Genomic DNA, 23,874 nt, shown 5'->3' on the forward strand with positions numbered 1-23,874 from the left:
GTTCTGAATGATGATAAAAGTGTAAAAACTAGAGATGACTGCTTGATCTTTGCTGTTAGAATAATTGTACCATAGTAGATGTATGTTCTGTGATGGTATTATTCTGTATTTTAAGAAAGAATTGAATCAAAAGTTAGTTTCATCTAACCTTTGCTTTATCTTTCCAGTTGTCGATTTCTACTTGGTGGAGATCAAGGACGACTGAAATACATTCCACCAGAAGAATTTTCACCCCTAGTTGAAAGCTTACTTCCTCAACAAGTTCTTTCCATTGACCCTTGCTTCTACTTTGGGAACCTCAATAAATGTGTGCTTTCAGGACCATGGCCAGTTGAAGATGATACAGCATTTGTGCCAACACCAGTTGACACATCGATGGTATGTTAACTTGATGGCTGTTTCCTATTGTGTTGTTTCCTAAAATGCTTACTAAATTGGTAACTGGCAGGCTGATATGAGGTGTGCTTATGACTCAGATGATTATATTTGTCTCATGCTACCTAAACCATGGAATCCCCTTCACCCACCTAACAGCCTAACCATACAAATTCCTTGGAAAAGCACATTTCCATGGCACCTGCTCTCTCCATAAGATACTGCTGCTATGCACTCGTACATGCATCATGTCTCTGAAGCTGAACCACTGGCTCTCCAGCATCTGAAAGAGCATTCCCAACATCATCTCCATAAGTTCTTTTTTTAAATTTGTTATTAATATTATGGGCATTTGGCTGTCAGAAAACAATCATCCATCTCCTCTGTAAGTTATTTGACCTGTTGACATCCTCTGCCATTTTGGGGCACCAACCACTATCCAATCCCTATCCTTCTCACAGTGTTCCTTCTCATCAAGCCCTCATAGCACCCAGACATGGCCTAACTGACCTTTTCATCTTGCCACATGCTGCAAAACTCCCTACCAACAGTCCACTAAATCCATAGCTAAAACAACCCCATAACACTCTTGTTAACCTTTTCACTAAAATCCCCACAGAAGTTTCATCCCTACACCCAAATTTAACCATGCTGGACTTGTCAAAGACCTACTCTCCTTCTTCCAATCCCTACAATGGAAACATTTCTTTGCCATCAATCCCTCCAAACAAAGCCTATCTAATCCCAATACTGAACCTTGTCTCCCCCAATTCATACCACCATACAACCATGATGCTCTCCTCCTCCCACCCAATCACCTCCTGGTCACCTTCCAGGAATTCCTTACCTCTCACTTGGCCTCACCAATCTTCCCCAGGTCCCTTCTTAACAACACCATCTTCTCAGCAGAATAAAGGACAGCATACAAAGCCTCAAAACAGATCCTGACCTAATTGTCCTACCTACAGACAAAGATTCTACCACTGTTGTTATGAATCACAGTGACTACCTGGCAAAAGACCTCCACCAGTTATCTGACTCCTCCGCCTTTAAACTCTGCCAGAGTGATCCCATCCCAGAAGTCCAACACAACCTCCAATCCTTGCTTAAAGCCCTAGGCCCTTCCCAGGACCTCTCCCCTGAATCCATTTCCCTCCTCATGGCTATGACATGTCACACACACACACCTTCTGCATGCTCTCCGAAATCCACAAACCTAACAATCGTGGATGGCCCATTGTAGCTGGTTACTGTGTCTCCATAGAAAGAATTTCGGCCCTCATTGACCAATACCTCCAACCAATTGCCCAAAGTCTTGTGTTCAACATCAGAGGTACCACCCACTTCCTTCACCAACTCTCCACCATCACCACCCCTTTACCTCTTGGATCCCTACTTGTCACTACCGACACCACTTCTCTGTACACCAACATCTCTCATGCTCATGGTCTTACTGCTCTTGAATGCTACCTCTGCTCCCTTCTCTGCACACCAACATCTCTCATGCTCATGGTCTTACTGTTCTTGAACGCTACCTCTGCCAAAGTCTTTCACACTCCAAACCCACCACCTCACTCCTCATACTCCTTACTAACTTTATCATAAGACACAACTACTTCTTCTTTGAATGAAAGGTAGACAAACAAATCCGCGGCACAGCCATAGGCACCTACATGGCTATCTTCTATGCCAACCTGTTTATAGGCCATCTAGAGCAAAAAAACAGGAATCCTGTCGACCACTGTTAAAAAATTTAAAAGTACTATCTATCCCCCCACTTTACATATATGAGATGGTGGTGTTTCTATATAGAAATCAGCATACACTAGACAATTTCCGTTTTGACCACAACTACAGCACTCGCCACAGAGATAACTTCAAACTCCCAACAAATCGTTTAAAACGTTATGCCCAAATGCCAGAGTATATGGGGTTAAAAATTTTCAATAAAATAAAAGGCAGTAATATATTTAAAATGGAGATTGGTTCACTGAAAAGATTGCTCTTTACTCTCCTGGTGGAAAAGTGTTATTATTCTGTCGATGAATTCATTGAGGACAGCTTCACAATCTGAACACAGGGATTGTAATACATTTATTATTTTATATACATGTGTAGCTGTAACTTAGAAATGTAAAATATAATGTAAACTTTTGTATTTCTCTTAAAAAAGTGAAAAAAAGTTTCTTTTGTAAACCTTGACATGTCTCCTGTACATCAAATCAAATGATTTGAAAATTGTATGTAATGAGATGAATAAACCACATAACATAACATAACATAACATTCATAGCCTCTCAAAACTTCCAAACCTATGGTCTGGTTCGAGATCATTGATGGTATTTTCATGATCTTGACTCAGAGCCAAGACAGCCTATCCTCATTTCTCCACAACCTTGGCACCTTCTCTCACATCCGCTTCAACTGATCTTCAACCCAGCGTACCACCTTCCTGGGTGGTGGCCTCCTGTTCTCTGATAGCTCTTTCCACTCCTCTATCCACATTAAACCAACAGTAGCTGTATTTTGTCAGCTGCCATCCCATCCACACCAAAGAATCCCTCCTGTACAGCCTGGCCACCTGGGGATGGCTTATCTGCAGTGAACACACACACACACACACACACACACACACACACACACACACAATATCTTTCCACCACCCCCAAGAACCAGCTACAAAGGAGCACCCCATCACAGGGATCATATCTACATGGAAGACCCAGCTGCAAGACCTGCCCAATCCACCCACACAGCACTTCCTATTCCACTACTGTCACAGGCTTATTGTGCCCTTCAGAGGTCTCACCACATGTGAAAGCAGCCTTGTCATATACCTGCTGTACTGCAGTCTTACACAGCTTTGTTTATTGGTATGATTACCAATCAACTGTCCACCAGGATGAACACCCATTGCCAAACTGTGGCCAAGAGCAAAGTGGAGCACCCTGTAGCACAACACACAGCTGAACATCACATGCTTGATTTCGGTGGCTGGATCACAACCTAGGAGGCTCCCCTCCACAACCAACTTTTCTGTACTGCAGAGATGGGAGTTACCCTTACAATGCATTCTCTGCTCTTGAAATTATTCTGGTCTCAAAGCACAGTAACCTATTGTCCCCACACCCTCCACTCAACAGTAGCCACCCCCTTTGTTCTACAACCTCCTCCTAATCCACATCCCCTCACCCTCAATGTGTGCTGCTCTCTGCCAATGCATCCACCACTCTTTTCTGCTCCCTGTTTACCCCACAGCCTCCTTCTCCTTAACCTCCTGACACTGCACATGGCAGCCTTGTCCTACTGCCGTCTAGTCTCTGCATGCTCTGCCAGACGGTGCTCTGCTCTCTTCCCACCCATACCCTGCTGTCCCCTCTCCACCCTGCTCCTAATTGCTGTTTTTGCATGTGTTGTTTCGCTTTACTTAAATTAAGACAGAGACAGTTTTTTTCCAAAAATATTAATTGACAGTTGTTTAGTTTGTTTGAAAATAAAATAATAATAATAACAGATAACGTAAGTGAAAGAGGCACTCTGATGCATGTAATTGAAAAGGCAGGTTGTCCTGGGAAAACACAAAATAAGCATTCCCATTATATTTGCCAGAAAGATTGTATGAGTCATTACAAGTATATTAGTATAGTTTGAAAATAGCTATTTCTACCAGAAAGATAAAAGAGATATCTGATTATCAACTGGGATGTTCGTGTAGTTCTCGAACTTGTGTCATTTACAGACATCATAGCCATATGTCTCATTTCTCTTTACTTAAATTAAGATACATACAGTTGGAAAAATATATCTAAAAACAAAGATGCTTTAACTTACCAAATGAAAGCGTTGGTATGCTGATAGAGACAACAACAAACACAAACACACACACACAAATTTCAAGCTTTTGCAACCCGCGGGTGCTTCATCAGGAAAGAGGGAAGGAGAGGGAAAGACGAAAGGATGTGGGTTTTAAGGGAGAGGGTAAGGAGTCATTCAAGTCCCGGGAGCAGAAAGACTTACCTTAGGGGGAAAAAGGGACAGGTATACACTCGCGCACACACACACACACACACACACACACACACATATCCATCCGCACATATACAGACACAAGCAGATATATATATATGACATGCAGGAAATAAAAAAATTATAGCTGCTCATCCATAGGAGCATCAGCCACATATTTGTTCATCTGTGTTTTAAAGTTCACACAAGTGTTTCAGCCTCACCATTTGATTCGGGATGGAAAGGTGGGGAGACACCAGATGTTGAACCTCATTTCTGCAGCAGAACTTGCATAAACCTGGTAGCGAAATTACGGTCCATTGTCCGACACCAGTGTGAGGGGAAGTCATTCATTAGTGAAAATTCTGCTGAAAGCTGTGACCATAGCCTCCACACTAGTGGACCAACAGTTGACCACTTATGGAAAGTTAAAGTATGCATCAAGGACAGTCAGCCAGGTAGTGCCCAGGAATGGGCCCACAAACTCGATGTAAACCCGCTCCCGCCGCATGAGAGCCAGTGTGAGAAAGTTTGTCATTGAGACACTTTCTGTTATCCACATTGATGACAGTTGCAGACAAGATGTTTGACCTCCTGGTCGTTGCACAACCAGCACACTTGGCCCCGGGCAACTGGTTCAGTTCATGAGAACTTGGCGAAAGAGTCATAAGCACAAGAGCCAAAAGATTAACGGATGCAAAGGTTCTGGTGGGACCACATGCGGAGACTGTTGAACCACAGTCAAAAGGGTAACTCTGTCTACCAGGATTAACTGGCAGCATTGGTGGAAATACTGCTGTAATGGGTTGGAGTACCAACCAGAAATGTGGTCTAGCCAGCCCTGTTGAATGTACCACCAGATCTGTTGGGAGATGGTGTCTTGGCCATGGCTGCAGCCACACATGCCCTGTTGAGCCTCTTCATCCAACTGGAAGCACAAGATCTTGTCTTGATTGAACTCCAATTCAGGGACCATTGGGAGATGAGAAGGACGTCAATGATGGTGTTTTGAGTGGTATTGCAGAAGTGGATTTCGTAATTGTACCTGCTGAGAAAGAGTGTCGAGCACTGGAGTCAGTGAATAGTCTTCTCAGATAGTGTTCCTACAGGACCAAAGAGGGACATTAATGGTTTATGATCCGTAATGGGGTGAAATTTTTTTCTGTGTAGAAATAAATGGAATTTTTTTAACACAAAGATGTATAGAAATGTGTGGGAATTCTTAAGCACAAAGATGATTGCAAGGGCCTCTTTTTCAATTTATGGATACCTCTTCTGCATGGTTTTGAGCATGTTCACTGCAAATGTGATGGGATGTTCAGAAATTTCTGCATCGCTATGTGGCATGACAGCCCCAAACCTTGTACAAAGGTGTCCACTGCCATCACTAGCTTTTTGCGTGGTTGAAATGTCAGAGGCATGCTGCCAATAGGCTGGCCTGCTTCGGGGTCTTGAATGCCTGTCCACATGCCTCTGAACATACAAAAGGCACACTCTTCTTCCATAGAATGTTGAGCTGGTGCATAATTGATGTCATGCCAGGGAAAAATTTTCCATAGTATATTACTTTTCCAAAGAATGACTGGAGTTCCTTTAAATTTGTGGGCCGAGGAAACATGATGACAGCTTCAACCAGCTTCTTTGTGGACATAATACCTTCATGAGAGATAATTTGCCCCAGGTATTTCTCCAATGGTTGAAAAAAAAGAGAGATTTTTTGTGCTCTGGCATAACCACAACCTCCGGAATGAAGATGAAGAACACAAGAGAAGGTGTTGAAATGACAACGGCTAAAGGTGCGCTGATTGGGATCGCACCATGACAGGAGCGGCCTCTACAAGAGGTGAATATAAGCGCCGCTCCTGCCAGCCTCGACCACTCAGAATCGGCTCAGTATCATTCAGTATTGGGATAGTATACGGACAGGCCTAGCAGAGAACACTACAATAGCAGTTATTAATGATCCACAAACTTTGTGTCAAACTTACAGGAACTTCGTTTATAGCAAAAGACACTTATTTGCATGTTGCCCATCGCTTGTGACCACTTGTTGTAAATACAAGTTAAGTATTGTCATTCTTCTTATTTGTAATAAAAACTGTTAATGCAATTTTGCTTGAATTGTTGTATAGCATTCTGAGAATACAGCATTCTTTTAGGCACCCTATATGAGACGAGTGGGCAGCACCCCACATTGAGATTGCATTTGACATCTGTGGACAAGAGGATGTGGAACAGCCGCTGCAAGTTTCCTAAGTGTTCTTCTGTTGTGACCCCCATCACCACTATGTTGTCTAGATAATTTATGCAGCTCAAAACATTGTGTAGCAGTTTCCCAGGGAACCTTCGAAAGATTGCTGGGACACTGGCACTCTCAAAAATTAAGTGTTTGAAATGGTATAATCCATGTGGCATGTTGAGTACCAGGACTTTCTTGTGATTCCTCATCCAGGGATAGTTGTAAGCAAGCTGCAGAGAGATTGAATTTTGAAAAATTTGGGCCTTCCACAAGAGCAAAGAAAGCTCATCTGATTTCAGATAGGGATAGATATTGACCTCTGACTAAGAATGGACCATAACCTTAAAGTCTCCACACAGCGCAATTTGCCCAAGTGTGTGTTCACAATAACCATAGGTGTGGGCCATTCACATAGAGACATGGGTTCCATGATATCCAGGGTTGTTAGTGTACCTAGCTTATTGTTGATGGCACATAAGAAGTAAGGGCACACCAATTTTTTTAATGTAATCTGTGCTATAAAGTGCTTCCCTTTTTCTGGACCCCAGAGGAAATATCTGAGGGTTTTCAATCCCTGACATGGTACTTGTCCTGAGACGAAGTGAGCTGAGTTATGAATGACAAATCCAAAAGCAGAAAAAGCATCAAGGCCGAATAAATTCTCCGTACCATGTTGTGAACCACAAGGAAGGTGTGGTGTCTTACAACATTTTTGCATGTCACGCCAATTGTGAGTTACTCTCTGAATGGAACATGTTGTTTGTTGAATGGCACCTGAGTGGTGAGCTGTGGATTGAATGTGGTGTGCTTCCAGCTGGAGATATGTATGAGAGGTTAACTTGAATGTAGACACACCAGTATCAACTTGTAGCTGAACCTGTGTATCGCACAAAGTGAGCATGATGAACAGTTTCATAGGTAACATCACTTTGGCGTGAGACTCCGATGAAATCATATCAGATCCTGTTGAGGCAAGCATTTTTGTCCAGAGCCAGGCAGACAGAAATGAGATTTCCTTCCTTCCAGGATGCCTCCCAGAATGCCCCGCACTTTGCTGCCTGGTCATTGCAATCTTCTCTGACATGTATTCGAAAACAGTCCAAGCACTTGTTTATGGTACAGAGTGCTACAGGTTTGCGCGCTACTGTTGCCATATATAAGGTGTCAATAAAGTTGAATCCTACTTCTGGCTCTGACACGGTGGCTGGCACCTCTCCCCAAGATCATAATCAATGGCCTGCTGCCTGGGAAATTTCATAGGCTTGGACCCATTTTAAAATGTTCTCTAAGGTGGGGTCCTCAAATTGTAGAGCTTTCTGATGCACTTCCTTATCCAGCACCATACAAATGATTGTGTTCCCAATCATCAACTCTGGGTATGATTCCTTATTTACTGGAGTCACAGATTGGCATTTCCTACTGAGGCCCTGCAGTTTACTTGCCCATGTGGAGAATGACTGATTTGTGTGGTTATGATTCTGATAAAATTCCATGTGGAATGCAGTGATATGGCAGTGTCGGTGAAAGTAGGTAGTTAACAGAGTACACATTTCATCAAATGTCAGATGTGCTGGTTCCATGAGAGGGATTAGCTTGCATAAAAGCTGTTACATACTGGGTGAGATCCATGACAAGAAAAGTAATTTTACCAAACTTGATCTATTGCTTGGAATGCAGCAAAGTGCTTCCGGAGGCACTTTTTGTATCCTTTCCACTCTTCTGCTGTTTCATCATAAGGTAGGAACAGTCGCAGGTTTGTAGCTGATGGCTGAGGGAATAACATGGACAACAAGGAAAGCTACCTGACGTTTCTATCCCTTTGACCGCTGTTGTAGAAATTGCTGTAGTGCAGTTGCCATCGACACACCTGGTAAGGTGGCCTGTTATGCAGGCTCCAAGGCTACATAACAAGCATAAAAAGTGCCCACGATTGTTGCCAATTCTGTTGTAACTCATAACATAAAAAAATCATGAGATGGCACGTCCAGAACAAGAATATTTAATGATCTCAGATGACAATAGTTCACAACACAAGACGGGTACAGTACAGTTCTAGGTAGCATAGTAAATAGCGCAACGAGTGAGAGCAGAGTGAGGATGGTCGCTGGGCATCTATTGCATATGTGGATGGCAAGCTGGAAGTGGCACTGGGAGGCACCTGTGCAGCCAACATGCACAGTCTCTCAGCTGCAATTTCTCCCCCTTGCGGCCCCCTTTGCGATAGGGGGTGTGTAGTGAGAGTCGCACCATATGTGCTATTTGAGTGACAACAGCTGATGGAGACATCGGCTGGTGCTCAACATCTGGGTGGTGGTACAATTGGTTATCACGGTCTGTTGGTCCCAAAACACACTATAAAACTTGGCGTACTAACCTTAAAGAGGTGAGGTCATCTCTTAAAGGCAAAAACAATAGAGTTACGGAGTACAACACAGGATACAGAGGCTGTATGTTAATAATGAACAAAAATGTGGAAAGGCAACCACTGAAAAATGTATGACACAAAGGAACTCGTAACAGTCCAGAGGTGTATAAGCTTTCGAGCTGTTGTCTTTTTCTAGTGCAAGAACACACACACACACACACACACACACACACACACACACACGATCACCACACAGACACCAAAACACATCCACTCGTGACCTTGGCAATGCTTCCGTGGAGTCTATGGTTTTAAGTTCATAAGGAAGCAATTGTGGTCAAGTTCTCTGGAGAGAGTGAATGCTAAATTCTTTGTGTTGGCTTTAACACCCACCCATACAAGTTCCAGATTTTGGAAAAACTGAAAGAATACGATCACTGGTCGCAAATAGCTTTGTGCCAACAAATGAAGAAAAATGTGTGAGGGCAGTGCACTTAATTTTCATCTCACTAGTTGCATTAATAAGGCCTGCTGGGTGAAGAGTGGAAATGTACACCTGACCGTTAACTGTGCGGTATACAGTTCCATCACACAGTGTCATTGGAGCTTACTTTCTTTGAAAGTGAAGGACTGTTAACACTGACAGTTATTATGCATCATATCATCAGATGCTGCAGACATTCCTTGCACTACCACCTTGTACAGTTTTCCACAGCTTCATGACACCTTGTTTTGAAAGTATTCTGTAATGCCACACACTACAAGGCAATCAGTGGCAGCTACGCAGGAATTGTTTATTAATTATATCATCTCAAGATTTGTTGACATTAACTTATCTCTAAGATCACCAGATTTATCTGCTTATCTTCTTACTCAGTCAGAGATCAGATGAGCATTTATATAGGAGACTCCATCTGCAAGACATAGTTTACAACTATTCATAATATGACTTACTTGTTCTTCTTTTCCTGTTGCCTTTAGACATTTCTCTGTGGTGTCAGCAGTGTTATACATCAGTTTTGACAGTGTTGGTAGCATTTGGTGAGTGGATGCTCTCCCTGATACAATCACTACCCCCAGAAGGAATCTGTGTTGCTGTCATGACGAAGCATGGTAACATTTTCTAAGTTTTTGAAATTAATTTGCTGACTGCGAATTCCTTGACATCAGCCTGTATTAGGTACAGCTCTACTACCTAATAGTGACACATGAAACTTTGGGCCAAACTGGGCCTCGAACCTGAATTTCCTGCTTAATACAAGCAGTCACATTAACCATTTCAGTTATCTGTGCATGCTCCCTGGAGCAACCTAAAATTCCATAAGTAATACTGTCTACATCCTTTTACCATAGTCCACTAAATTCATTTACTAATGTATACGACATTACTTGGATTCACACAACAGGGAGATTGTGACAATGATGAATCGAGACAAAAGTCACTACTGATTTGTAGAACTAAAGCCATGAGGCAGAATCAATCTGGGATTGGCTCACCTCATGTCCTGGAAGCATGTACATTACCACTCTCAGCTATCCAGGAATGCATAATACGAATTACTGTTTGTTAAAACTCAAGTTGCAATCAGTGGTTTATTTTTTGCCATTAAAATACATTTGTTGATTTTTTAAAATTTTGTTGAGTTTTTCTATAACTTCCTTTTTTCACTCTATATTTATGCTTACATAATTATTAAACTGCTTTCTTTGTGATAAAAGTCAAAATGCTATTCTTTTAAAAGAAATTATGTATTTTCTGACATGGGACAAATTCATGTTTCTGTTTCCAGATTACATTACCGGGCTATATAGAAAGCATCAGAGATCGTCTTGCAGAAAACATCCATGAAATGTGGGCAATGAACAAAATTGAAGCCGGATGGGCATACGGAGAAAGGAGAGATGATGTTCGTAAAATTCATCCATGCCTCATTCAGTTTGAAAGACTGCCTCCAGCTGAGAAACGTTATGATTCACAGCTTGCAGTACAAACACTAAAGTATGTTATGGTTCAGTTGTAGTTTTTACTTACTTACAGTGGTACTTTACTAAAAAGGAAATAAAGGATGAACTTTACCCCTAGAAACTACTAAGTGATAAATTTCAAATACCCAGTTTATAGTAACATTTTTGCTGATGTTATTATGAAACGAATTGTTTATAAGAGATCTTTTTGTAGGACAATTCTTGCACTTGGATATTATATTACGATGGACAAGCCACCATCTCGTATCAAAACTGTTCGTCTTCCAAATGAACCATTCCTCCAGTCGAATGGCTACAAACCAGCACCCCTGGACCTTAGTGCTATCACACTTACTCCAAAAATGGAAGAGTTGGTTGATCAGCTTGCAGAAAATACACACAATCTCTGGGCAAAAGAACGCATTCAACAAGGCTGGACTTACGGCCTCAATGAGGTAAGTTAGCTGTTGTTTTACTTGCTAAACAAAATTATTTCCTTTAGTTTTTGAAAGTAGGGCGGTAGAAATGGTACTAAGAAATGTTAGGTTTCCATAAGATCTGGCCACTATTTACTTGAAAATGGTCACTTTTGGAAGTAATCTGACCAAAATTGTAGATAGCTTCTCTTGACAAGTGTTTCATGCAAACTTTATTTATTACATTGGGCATGGTGTTCAGGTAGCACCATCTTTGCAGCTGATACAAAAGCTTTGCCCTATGATGATGTGTTTTACAAATTTGAGCCTGAATGAAAATCATTCTTTTTATTGCTTTCAGCAAATGTCGAGCAGTCATTTTCTCATGTAAGCTTTGGTTTTGATCATTCATTAAATTTAAACATTAGACATCTGTCTTGAAAACTACTGCTACACAGAAATGAACTTCATATAGGAGAACCTATGAGATTAGGAAATGATCTTTCTGCACCAACCAGCAAATTTATCCCACTCTTCTGACATGTTTAGTGAAATACTAGATTAGAATCCTTGCTTTGCTAACATCTACATTTGGTAGCTATGGCATTGTCTGTGAGTAGAGAAAAAGTCTGAATGCACAACTGTACCATTAAATGTTAGAAAGTTTTATTCAGGATCCTTAAAGGTTGGTGTTTAATATGCTGACTGGCTATGAAACATGACTGTTAACACTCTTACATTGAAACAAACTACTCCCCTCTGCCTTTCCTCCATGCTCACAACACGTGGGTCCATCTTGACCTTGGATCTGAGTGATCTCCCTCTCCTTCTTAAAATCATCCCACATTTCTCCCTGAGAAAGAAATTAACTATTTTGAAAGTTAAGAATAGTTCTTTTCTCTTTTAAATGTTTCTGTCAGCAATACTAGAAGTTCATCCCATGAAGGTAAGTGTTTGCCAGGCTTTCTGCCTCCTTGTAATTTTACATTTTGTGTAAGTGAATTCTCCTTTTGTCACAACAGAGAGAGGATTATCAGAAACTAGCAAACAAGACAGTTTTCTCATCTCTTTCAGAGAGGCCCCCGTATATAGTATTGAGTTGTTCACACTTGTCAGCAAATTGTTAGCTTCCTCCCTTTCTCTTTGTATGAGCATCCAAGACCCTCAAAATAATTGGAATGCTTTTGTAACAAGGCCTTCATATTCATCATTTTCACATTTCTCCAAAAGGATAAATCAGCATGAGTCGGGCTGTGGTTTGGTTAATGGGGATGTGAAGGATAAAACTGTAACTTGTCTGGTCTGAAAACAGTGTGTTGAACTGTGAAATGTTTGTGTTTTTACACAGTTGCTGCCCTTTGATCAGATAAAACAAAAAGTGGAGGGGGGTGAACAAGGTAATTCTTCATCCTGTCCAGCCAGTCCCTATACATGCATTCATGTCTCACACTTTGATGTATTACTCTGGTATTTCACTACCTCTTTTTGTTTCCTCCTTCCCATGAACTGTATTATGCATCTCATTAAATCTTTTGCTTGTAAGTTTCTCACCCATTAAATAACACTTATTATTAATGTTGCACACTGTTTTGTTTTATAGGCAGTAAACAGGGCTTCTGTTATCATCTGTATCCCAATCCATGTTTCACATTCTCATCCTCTGTGTTTTCTTTATAGTACTTTATTTTCCCATTTCTCTAGAAAACAGCAATAAACAACCCTCCGCATGACAATAAATGCAATTGTCATTGTTTAAATGACAGCTGCATTGTTATAAGCCAGCCTTTTCTGTGTGAATCAAAAGCAAACTTAGTTTTCTGATGTTAACCAACAAAAAAAAAATTAAAAGAAATTTGTAAAGGCGATGATGGAGAAATAAAATAAGTATGTGTGGACATTAAAAGAAAAATTAGAATTAATTGAAATATTTGAGAACTGATGCAGCACTAAGTGGTGATTATGGTATTGGAATGGAGACTATTCTGGACATTAAAAAGAGTAAACAGAAAATACAGGATTTTGTCAGTAAATGTGATTCTAGTTCTAGACCATCTATATGAAAAAGATGTTAAGAAATCTATATTTGTTAAATTAAATGCTGTTCTTTTGCGGTGGTTTAGCCAAAAATGAGCCGAAGGTGTCAGTATGTCAGGCTTGATGTGTATTGAAAAAGCAAAATTTTTTTATGAACTCTAGGGTTAGAGGGAGAATTTAATACCTCATCAGGGTGGGTAACCAGATTCGAACAATGTCACTGGATTTGTGAACTTACCAAATGTTGCAGCAATTCACTGAAGAATTCCAGAAACTTGTGGAAGAAAAGAATTTCACACCTGACCAAATTTATGATACATCATCATCATCTTGGACAGTTTCCAGCCTCTGGCTGGGCCTATTTGGAACATAGGCCTCTCTGTCGTCTTCTGTCTTGACACCATCTCTTCGTCTTCATCTTGTTCCAGTCTTCTCCTTTCTTCTGGATGCATTCCTCCACTCCTTTCAGCCATCTGTCTCTCAGTCTTCCTCTTGTTCTCTTTCTTTCCAGTTTCATATAGTGTATCCTCCTGGGTATCCTCTTCTCCTCCATTCACTTAACATGCCCATACCATCTCAGCCTTGATTTCTCTATCTCCTCCTGTAATGGTTTCACCTTCATTAACTCTCTGATACTCTCACTTCTTAACCTGTCTATCTTTGTCACTCCAATACTGTTTATCAAGAATTTCATTTCACTAGCTTGTACTTTGCTTTTCTCTCTTCCTTTCATAACCCAGCTTTCGGATGCATATGTCAGGATCGGGACATAGTATGATTGGTATATTACCTTTTTACTGATTTAGGCTACATCCTAGCTCCGTATTAGGCTTCTGACACACTTCCGAAATGCTTCTGGTTTTCTCCCCTGCTTGTTTATTTCTCTGTTGTTTCTTTCCATCTTCCTGTATCAGGCTTCCTAGTACTTGAAGCTCTCCACTCTCCTCAATCATTCCCCACCAGTTGTTATTCCAGTTGTTCCTCTCTCCTTCATTCTTGTTGTGATCATCATCTCACTCTCACTTATACTAAATTTCATCCCATATCTTTGTACTGTTCATTCCCATACATCCAACTGCTCTTGTACTTCCTCCTCCTGATTCCCCCCAAATCATCAGATCGTCTGCAATTACCATAGCTTTCATCTTTCCTTCGCCAATTACTTGTTCTGCTGTACTCATTATATCATCCATCACTACAATGAAGAGTAATGGTGAAAGTGCACTTCCCTGCTTGAAGCCATTCTTCTGTTCAATCCAGGCTGATCTCTCTCCTCCCACTTTCACACAGCTCACACTTCCTTTGAACATTTCCCTTATCCTCCAAATAATCTGTTTTGCTACTCTTCTGTTTTCCAGGGCTTTCCACACTTTGCTTCTATGTACACTATCATATGCTTTTTCAATGTCCAGGAAGGTCATTAGTAGAATGATCTATTCCATATTCATAGTGCTGTTCCTGCAGTTGTCTTACAGCAAAAATTAGATCCACCATAGACCTTCCTGTTCTGAAGTCATGCTGCTCTTCTCTCTTCCCTCCTTCTAATTTTGCCCGAATTCATGCTTCCAAAATTTTCTCAAAAATATTTGCACAATGATTCATCAATATTATCCCCTGATAGTTCTTGCACTCTTTTCTATTTCCCTCCTAAAGATCAGGACAATTATTCCCTTCTTCCAGTCTTCTGGGATCATCTTTTGTCTCCACACAATTTTCATTACTCAATATAGCCATTGTATCCCCACCTCTCCTGCTGCTCTCACCATCTCTACACTTAGCTCGTCCATATCTGGTGACTTCCCTCCCTTCATCTTGCCCATTGCCTTTTCCACTTCTCCCCATGTAAGGTCTTTTTCTGTGTGCTGTTCCCCCTCTTTTTTCTCCTCGGCTTGTTGCTCCTCATCCAGGTCTCATCAGGTTTAGGAGGTCTTCAAAATATTCCTTCCACATATTCTTGAGTTCCTGCTTATTCTCTACATCTTGGCCATTCACCATTTGGGCATAATCTGTCATACTGTTCTTTCTCTTACTTTTAATCATTCCATATAACACCTTTTTTGAACCTTCACTATCCTCCTCCATCATTCTGGTCCACTGTTCCATCCACTTTCATCCTCCACCACCACTACTCTTTTTGCTTCTTTCTTTCTTGCTTGATACTCTTCTCTCGTCTCTACTGTTCTCTTCTGTAACAATACCCCAAAGACTCTATTTTTCTTCTGTACTGTATACTTTGTTTTAACATTCCACTAGGGTGTTTCTTTCCATCTCTTTTTGTTGCTTGTCCTTCCACATATTGCTTCTGCTCCACTTACTAATGTTCCCTTGAATCTACCCCTTTCCTCTTCTACTATTTTTGGTTCATCCTTTGGGATGCTTTCCTTTACTACTTGTATTGACTGTAGCCTGCTTTCTTCCTCCTTCAACTTCCATACCCTTATGTGTCCTTCCTGGTTTTCTGTCCCTTTATTATCTTAGTCCCTCTCAGGTTCATTACCAGCAAATGGTGGTTGCTATCCAAGGCCTCTGATGGTATTACCTTAATGTCAATGATGTTCTTATTCATCTCACTATCACACTATCATACAGGAAGTAGTCAACTATCAACTTTCTCTTTAGGTCTTGACTGTACCATGTAATTTTGTGGCTCTTTTCCTGAACCAAGAGTTCCCAACCAGCAAGCCATTCCTTTGACAGAACTCAGTAGTCTTTCACCTTCCTCATTTCGGCAGCTCCAACCCTCTGGTCCAAGCATACTTTCGTAGCATTGTCTTTCTCTACCAATGTGTGCATTTAAATATCCCATTATTATCACATTCTTCCTTCCCATCTGCTTCTGCATTTCATCTTCAGACTCTTGCTTCTCCTCAGAAGTGCAACCCACCTAACCCACCTGGGGCACATACACTTGTATTACTTGTATTACCTCTATGGTCATCCCTTGAGTGATATTTTGATCTTCATCATCCTATCACTTATTCTCTTCACTTCCTCTTTTAATTCATCTCTTACTACTGTTCCCACTTCATTTCCCCTTCCCTCCTCATTTCCACTCCAGTACAGTTGGTAACCTTTCCTCAGTTCTCTCCTTCCTTCTCCTTTCCATCTTGTTTCAGCTAACCCCAATAGGTCTAACTTCCTTCTTTCCATCATGCTACAAAAGTGGTCTGTATTGGAAATGTCTACCAACCAGAACCCTTGATTTTAAGAGCAAAGTTCGTGCTCCTGGATATAATTTGTTTAAAGAACACACTGCAGTTTTGTGCGCTGCTAATGCTTCTGGGAACCAGAAAGTGAAACTACCTGTACTAGTGATTGGAAAATACAAAATAAGCCCTGAGCATTCAAGAATGTCACAGCTAAGGATATCCCTTTGCATTATTACAACAAAAAAGGAGCATGGATGAATAATGAAATTTTCAAATACTGGTTCCACACACATTTTGTATTATGAGTTTGGCAATTTCTAAAACAGAAAGGACCACCACAGAAGTCTGTTCTATTGCTTGATAGTGCCCCCTTTACATCCAGATGAGATGATTCTTGTACCTGTTGATGGCCTCATTGTAACCAAGTTTTTACCTCCTAATGTGACTGGTATTACATAGCCAAAGGACCATGCTGTTACTGCAGCAGTAAAACAGCACTATCAGGCTGGACTACTGAGAATGCTGGTTGATGAGGTTAATTTGGTGGTGTTATGGAAGAAGTAGGCAATTCTAGATGCTATACACAAGATTTCTGATGACTGGCAGTAAGTCAAGCCATGTACACTAGTTCGTTCATGGAGGAAAATTCTTCCAGATATAGAAGAAAGTGATTTTCAAGGTTTCAGTGATGAATAAATAGTAGATGATGTATCTGGCAACAGGTTTAAATGGTTTTGAAGATGTTAATGAAGAAAACTTCAATGAGTGGCTGAAGATCAATGCATGATAACCTAGTTTACAGTACATGAGTGACACTGTAATTGTGATTGCTACTTCACAACAAAACAAAGAAGAGGATCGTGAAAGTGAAAGTGGGGATGAAGACAGTGACCTTCTCGGTCATTGTAGCGCGTTGCAGTATGTTGACACTCTTCTAGATTATATGGCCCAGAGGAGTTTTCAGTACAGTGACATTATTGTCGCAAGAAAAATTTGAAATGCCATTTGAAGGAGTATCAATTCCTCTCAGAAGCAGACCAACATCACAGACTAGTTTAAGAAATAAACAGGCTTACAGTATCTGTGCACAGAATTTGGATAAATTTTTGAACAAAGAATTTATGTTTGAAAATATCTAAATTATTTGTGTTTTTTATTATTCATGCATCTTCTCCCCCACATTTTCCCAAATAATTTGGATTATACTGTAGTTTTATTTTGTGATGTGTATGTAGTAACATGGTCCAATAAAATTTGGAAGTGAGGTAAAAATTTGTACATTATATTATGAAAAGGATATATTGTGGCTCACCATAAAAATGACTGCTGAGTTGCAGACAGTCACAACAAAAGGACTGTTGCATAAGTAAATTTTGGCCAAAGCTTTTTTTCAGAAAAGAAAGGAAAACACAAACACATTCACACGAACAGGTTCATCTCATGCACACATGATCGCTATCTCCGGCCACTCTGGCTGGAGGGGTGAAGTGGTTTTCTTCTTGGTTTAGGGTTTTTGTAGCTGCTGGCTCGCTCCTTTTAGCTGAAGCTGAGTCTGAACACTTCATGAGATCTGTCACCCGACAGAACATCTGACATATTTACCTTTTTCTTTTAATCTGGTTGCTGTTGTTGATTCTCTTGAAGTAGAGGTCCTGCTAACCAATGCCTCTGAAATCTCATGTGTAGCCAAGGAAAGGTTTCACTTCTTCACGTTCTGCAGCTGTTATTGGAGCAAAAGAAGAAAACTTCTACTCATATCATGAAAAAGCATGTCCACTACTCTTTTTTTATAAACACATATTTCCATGAATGGGCGTAAAGATCATTAGTGTGACTCACGAATTTGAGTAGAACACATCTTTACTTGTGAGATACTCAACATGGCAATCAAGATTAAAACATAATTCATTTGTCACAAAACCATATTGTCTTTTTGCTTTCATTCTCGAAGAGTGTGGTTGTTCTTTGACAGTCTAGCCGCCGTCAAGCTGCGATGCCAGAACGTAAAACACCCCACCAACTGCAGGTGAGGCTGTTTATTTGTCATCACACCTAGCCATTTTCTGGAATTCCACATCTCCCATTTAATGTCTGCACATACGAAAACAAACACCCGCACACAGTATACGTTTCGCAACTTACCCTCTACTTAATATCGTTGTGTTACAATCATCTTTCCTTGTTCCAAACAAGGAGTGTGAAATGTAGTTTGCCTAATTGGCATGTAACACTTGATATTACCCCACTTAAAGGAAGGATGTGGGGACCTCTCTCCCAATTACCATACAACTGTAAACAACCTCATTACTTTACTGCTACAGCCATTTTCTTCTCTACTATCTGTTAAGTCTATTCAATTATAGAACTAGTTTGGAGAAAACTTTCATAATATGACCACTAGTCATTATACAGCTTCATACTTTTGTATTCACTGCACTTACACTCCTTTTAAGGGCAGTCACTGTGTCAAAAAAAAAAAAAAAAAAGTACGGTCATTCCCTCAACGGGTTCTCCTGACCATTCCTTCTATGGGTCTATCTAACCATACCTCTCTCCCAGCTACATTAAATGTTGCAGGTCATTCGTCGCATGGATTCACCTGACCAAGTATAGGCCATTCCTCCTGCAGATCCACATACCCATTTCCTCTCCAACACCTTATCCACAGTTACTAGGCCCCTTTTACTATCTTTTCTCTTCTAATTTCTTTTTTTTCCCTTACTCTTGTTTATAACATACACACATCAAACAAAGTTTTGCATCAACCCGGTTCCCAGAACTCCTGAAGATAGACATTGACGGTGGATATTGTATCACAGACACTGTCCATTCGACTGTTCAAAGACATCACTAAACCTGCCCAAAGATGTAAACAACTATGCATGAGCAGTGCCTGTTAGATGAAGGGGGTCCGACAGCTGATCAGTTCCAGTCATTCCACCAGGAAGGAGGTGTTGTCTGTAGTTGAACCACACCTAGATGGTCAATACCGCAGTTGAATTGAGCCCACATTGTTACTTTGAGCCAGGAAGGGCTCTCAACAAGGTAAGTGTCCAGGCGTCTTAGAGTGAACAAAAGTGATGTTGTTCGGACATGGAGGAGATACAGAGAGACAGGAACGGTCAATGACAGGCGTCGCTCAGGCCGCCCAAGGGCTACTACTGCAGTGGATGACTGCTACCTACGGATTATGGCTTGGAGGAACCCCGACAGTAATGCCACCGTGTTGAATAATGCTTTTCGTGCTGCCACAGGACGTTGTGTTACGATTCAAACTGTGCGCAGTAGGCTGCATGATGCACACCCACTGTGCACATCTTGTGAACGACCTCCTTCAGGATAACAACATCACTTGACTAGAGTGGCCAGCATGTTCTCTAGACATGAACCCTATCGAACATGTCTGGGATAGATTGAAAAGGGCTGTTTATGGACAACATGACCCATCAACCACTCTGAGGCATCTACGTCAAATCACCATTGAGGAGTGGCACAATTTGGACTAACAGTGCCTTGATGAACTTGTGGACAGTATGCTACGGCAAATACAGGCATGCATCAATGGAAGAGCATGTGCTACTGGGTATTGGAGGTACCGGTGTGTACAGCAATCTGGACCACTACCTCTGAATGTCTCACGGTATGGTGGTACAACATACAATATGTGGTTTTTATGAGAAATAAAAAGGGCGGAAATGATGTTTATGTTGATCTCTATTCCAATGTTCTATACAAGTTCCAGAACTCTCAGAACCGAGTTGATGCAAAACTTTTTTTGATGTGTGTATATAACATCACTATGTACACATATTTCTCATGCTTATGTATCTTGCTTCTACTTACTGATATATATAGCTTATCCTTGACTTTCTTATAATTACTAAATTCAGACAATACAAAAGATTCTGTTCCAGGTATTTCTTGTGAATACAGCAGGATAACGTTAGCACTTCATCTCCTGTTATTATTCTTCATCAACCTTCTCCTTGTTGAATACTAGTTATCAAACCTTCTTGTTCTCTAGTTAACTCGTAAGATTTTGCGTCTTATTCAGCTAACATGCCATCAGTTTGTCGTGCCTTCCATCTCCTCCTTGGACTCCTCTCCCCTCCAATGTGTAGTGTGACTAACATGTGTCACTCCACTCTAAAAAGAAAGTCCTGTTAGCCTATTATTATCATGATATGCCAGTGCAATCCTACTGTTATAGGTTGTAAATTTTACTATATACACTGTAAAAAGAAGAGATCCTACGACATGAACTTTGCATATGGGCAGAGGGAAGATAGATTTGGTACTCCTTATGGTGAAGTAAGAAAAGGAAATAGAGAGGCTGGTACATTAGGATCAAAGAAGAAAAGAAGACAAGTACCCCACAGATGGATTCCCTTACCACCCCCCACCCCAGGGACCCGGTTTGCTAAGGTACTTCACAAGTCACAAGAGGGAGAAATTGTTTGGCATTCTCTTCAGAACAGACTTGCCATGGCTTCACCATTGCAGACACCCTGAGAACTGGTCCTAACAAAACCCTAAAACCCTATGAAATACAATTGAATTGTTTGTTGTGGTCTTCAGTCCTGAGATTGGTTTGATGCAGCTCTCCATGCTACTCTATCCTGTGCAAGCTTCTTCATCTCCTAGTACCTACTGCAGCCTACATCCTTCTGAATCTGCTTAGTGTATTCGTCTCTTGATCTCCCTCTACGAATTTTACCCTCCATGCTGCCCTCCAATACTAAACTGGTGATCCCTTGATGTCTCAGAACATGTCCTACCAACTGATCCCTTCTTGTAGTCAATTTGTGCCACAAACTCCGCTTCCCCCCAGTTCTATTCAATACCTCCTCATTAGTTATGTGATCTACCCATCTAATCTTCAGTATTCTTCTGTTGCACCACATTTCGAAAGCTTCTATTCTCTTCTTGTCCAAACTATTTATCGTCCATATTTCACTTGGCTACACTCCATACAAGTACTTTCAGAAACGACTTCCTGACATTTAAATCTATACTCGATGTTAACAAATTTCTCTTCTTCAGAAATGCTTTGTCGCCATTGCCAGTGTACATTTTATATCCTCTCTACTTTGACCATCATCAGTTATTTTGCTCCCCAAATAGCAAAACTCCTTTACTACTTTAAGTGTCTCATTTCCTGCTCTAATTCCCTCAGCATCACCCGAGTTAACTTGACTACATTCCATTATCCTCGTTTTGCTTTTGTTGATGTTCATCTTATATCCTCCTTTCAAGACACTGTCCATTCCATTCAACTGCTCTTCCAAGTCCTTTGCTGTCTCTGACAAAATTACAATGTCATCGGTGAACCTCTAAGTTTTTATTTCTTCTCCATGGATTTTAATACTTACTCCAAATTTTTCTTTTGTTTCCTTTACTGCTTGCTCAATACACAGATTGAATAACATCGGGGATAGGCTACAATACTGTCTCACTCCCTTCCCAACCGCTGCTTCCCTTTCATGACCCTCGACTCTTATAACTGCCATCTGGTTTCTATACAAGTTGTAAATAGCCTTTCGCTCCCTGTATTTTACCCCGGCCACCTTCAGAATTGAATAGACAAGTATATTCGCGTAAGTCATCATCAGGTCTACTCGTTGGTCTATACTTGACAGAGTTGATATCACTACCCATAATTAGCCTCCCATAATTAAAAGAGTTGGTATCACTACCCATGATTAGCCTCCCCTAATAAAATTCAAATAAAAACCCAACCATTCTATTCTTTTTTCTTTAAGTTAAAAATGTACAAAACCAGTAACTTCTTATTCTAAATTCCAAAATATTTAGCTTTCTATATTCCTAGCTTGTGCAAAGACCTTCTGAGTTAAAGCATTTCTCTACGAGTGTCATGGTGCTATAACTCCGTCCACTTTCTGTTATGTCATGTGATAATAGAGCTAAAATTGTTCTTATTCTTGGCTTTTCATGTGCTACATGAGCGTGATACTTCTTCAAAAGTTTCCTTGAAATGTTAATTTATAGTTAAGTTTGTTAACTAAGCTATGGCTATCTTCATAAATGTACCAATACAATTATTACTGAATAAATGCTGGACTCCACACGTACAGGTGTTGGAGTCTTACTTTTTTTTTAGTTCTAATTTGGGAAGAAGTGGTAGTACAAGGTATAGTAGTACTAAAAGACAATAGAATAGTCAAAGAAGATAGAAATTGTCCCAAGGAAACTAAGATAGAAGTACAGAAACAATTTAACACGGCCCGCTGGTATGTCAATCCACCGAATTTTCAAAGGGTGCAAACTCTCCTGGAACCTTAAATCTTTTAATCATATCTATGTTGTACAATCTTTTATCTTGCCCTGCATCAGGGCAGCGTGGAGGGTAAAAATCGTAGAGGGAGACCAAGATATGAATACACTAAGCAGATTCAGAAGGATGTCGGCTGCAGTAGGTACTGGGAGATGAAGAAGCTTGCACAGGATAAAGTAGCACGGAGAGCTGCATCAAACCAGTCTCAGGACTGAAGACCACCACACACACATGCATATGACTCAACTTTGAACTTTCTGTTTTTCTTGTATGAAGTATGTGAATCATGGGAGTATGCGTGTGTAAACAATTTAGTATGCATTGGAGGCTCACTGAGATAGCGCCAATAAAAGAAAAAGGTAAGAAAAGAACATATATGTGTTTACTTTTCTTTTTATTTGTTCTTTTGTTGGTGCCATCTTAGAGAGCCTTCTATACACGCATCCATGATTCGTATACAACATGATGTGCTCCCATCTTTGCCATGAGACATCACTTCAAATTCCATATGGAAGACACATTAATGCCTCTAGACAACTTTGATGGTGTATGCTACTTACATCGCATAAGTAATACGAAAGTGATGTTATTCAATTACGTAACATTGTTCTCTGAATTTTATTCATGACCCCCAAAGTACATTATGACAGTTAAGCTGTCTGGCCATAGATATTTAATGTGACCTGTGTGGTGCCAAGCCTGACTACTAGCATGAATATAAAATTTTTTACCTGTAAATGCAAGCTGCCATAAAATGTAACTATAGGATTCTTCCATCTTAATAACACAGGAATACTCCATAACCGAATAAACTGATGTTATTTTCGGAATTTAGAAATGACAGTTTGTCAACAGTAAGTCAAACAAGGAAACAGCTTAAAAACAAAGGCACAACACAATGTCAGCAATGTAGACCAAAGAACAGTATATACACTTTTAGTCGTTATCTTAAATCTATGCTTCCCATGCAGTCCCTCCCCCCCTCTTCTCCCCGTCCTGTGATAGAGCATGGCTCCCGGAATGATTGACCA

General features: G+C 40.6%; 1 protein-coding gene across 1 annotated transcript in view; it reads left to right on the forward strand.

The window, feature by feature from the left end:
- The window catches only part of LOC124595722 (ryanodine receptor), a 690,379-nt gene that overhangs the window by 246,653 nt on the left and 419,852 nt on the right, over positions 1–23,874 (forward strand). Inside the window, exons 20-22 of the mRNA XM_047134588.1 lie at positions 168–378; positions 10,775–10,983; positions 11,164–11,404. Of these exons, the coding sequence (XP_046990544.1) occupies positions 168–378; positions 10,775–10,983; positions 11,164–11,404 (661 nt within the window). The remainder of the gene's footprint in view (positions 1–167; positions 379–10,774; positions 10,984–11,163; positions 11,405–23,874) is intronic.

This window comes from Schistocerca americana, chromosome 2 (assembly GCF_021461395.2).
Source record: "Schistocerca americana isolate TAMUIC-IGC-003095 chromosome 2, iqSchAmer2.1, whole genome shotgun sequence".
Classification (NCBI taxonomy): domain Eukaryota; kingdom Metazoa; phylum Arthropoda; class Insecta; order Orthoptera; family Acrididae; genus Schistocerca; species Schistocerca americana.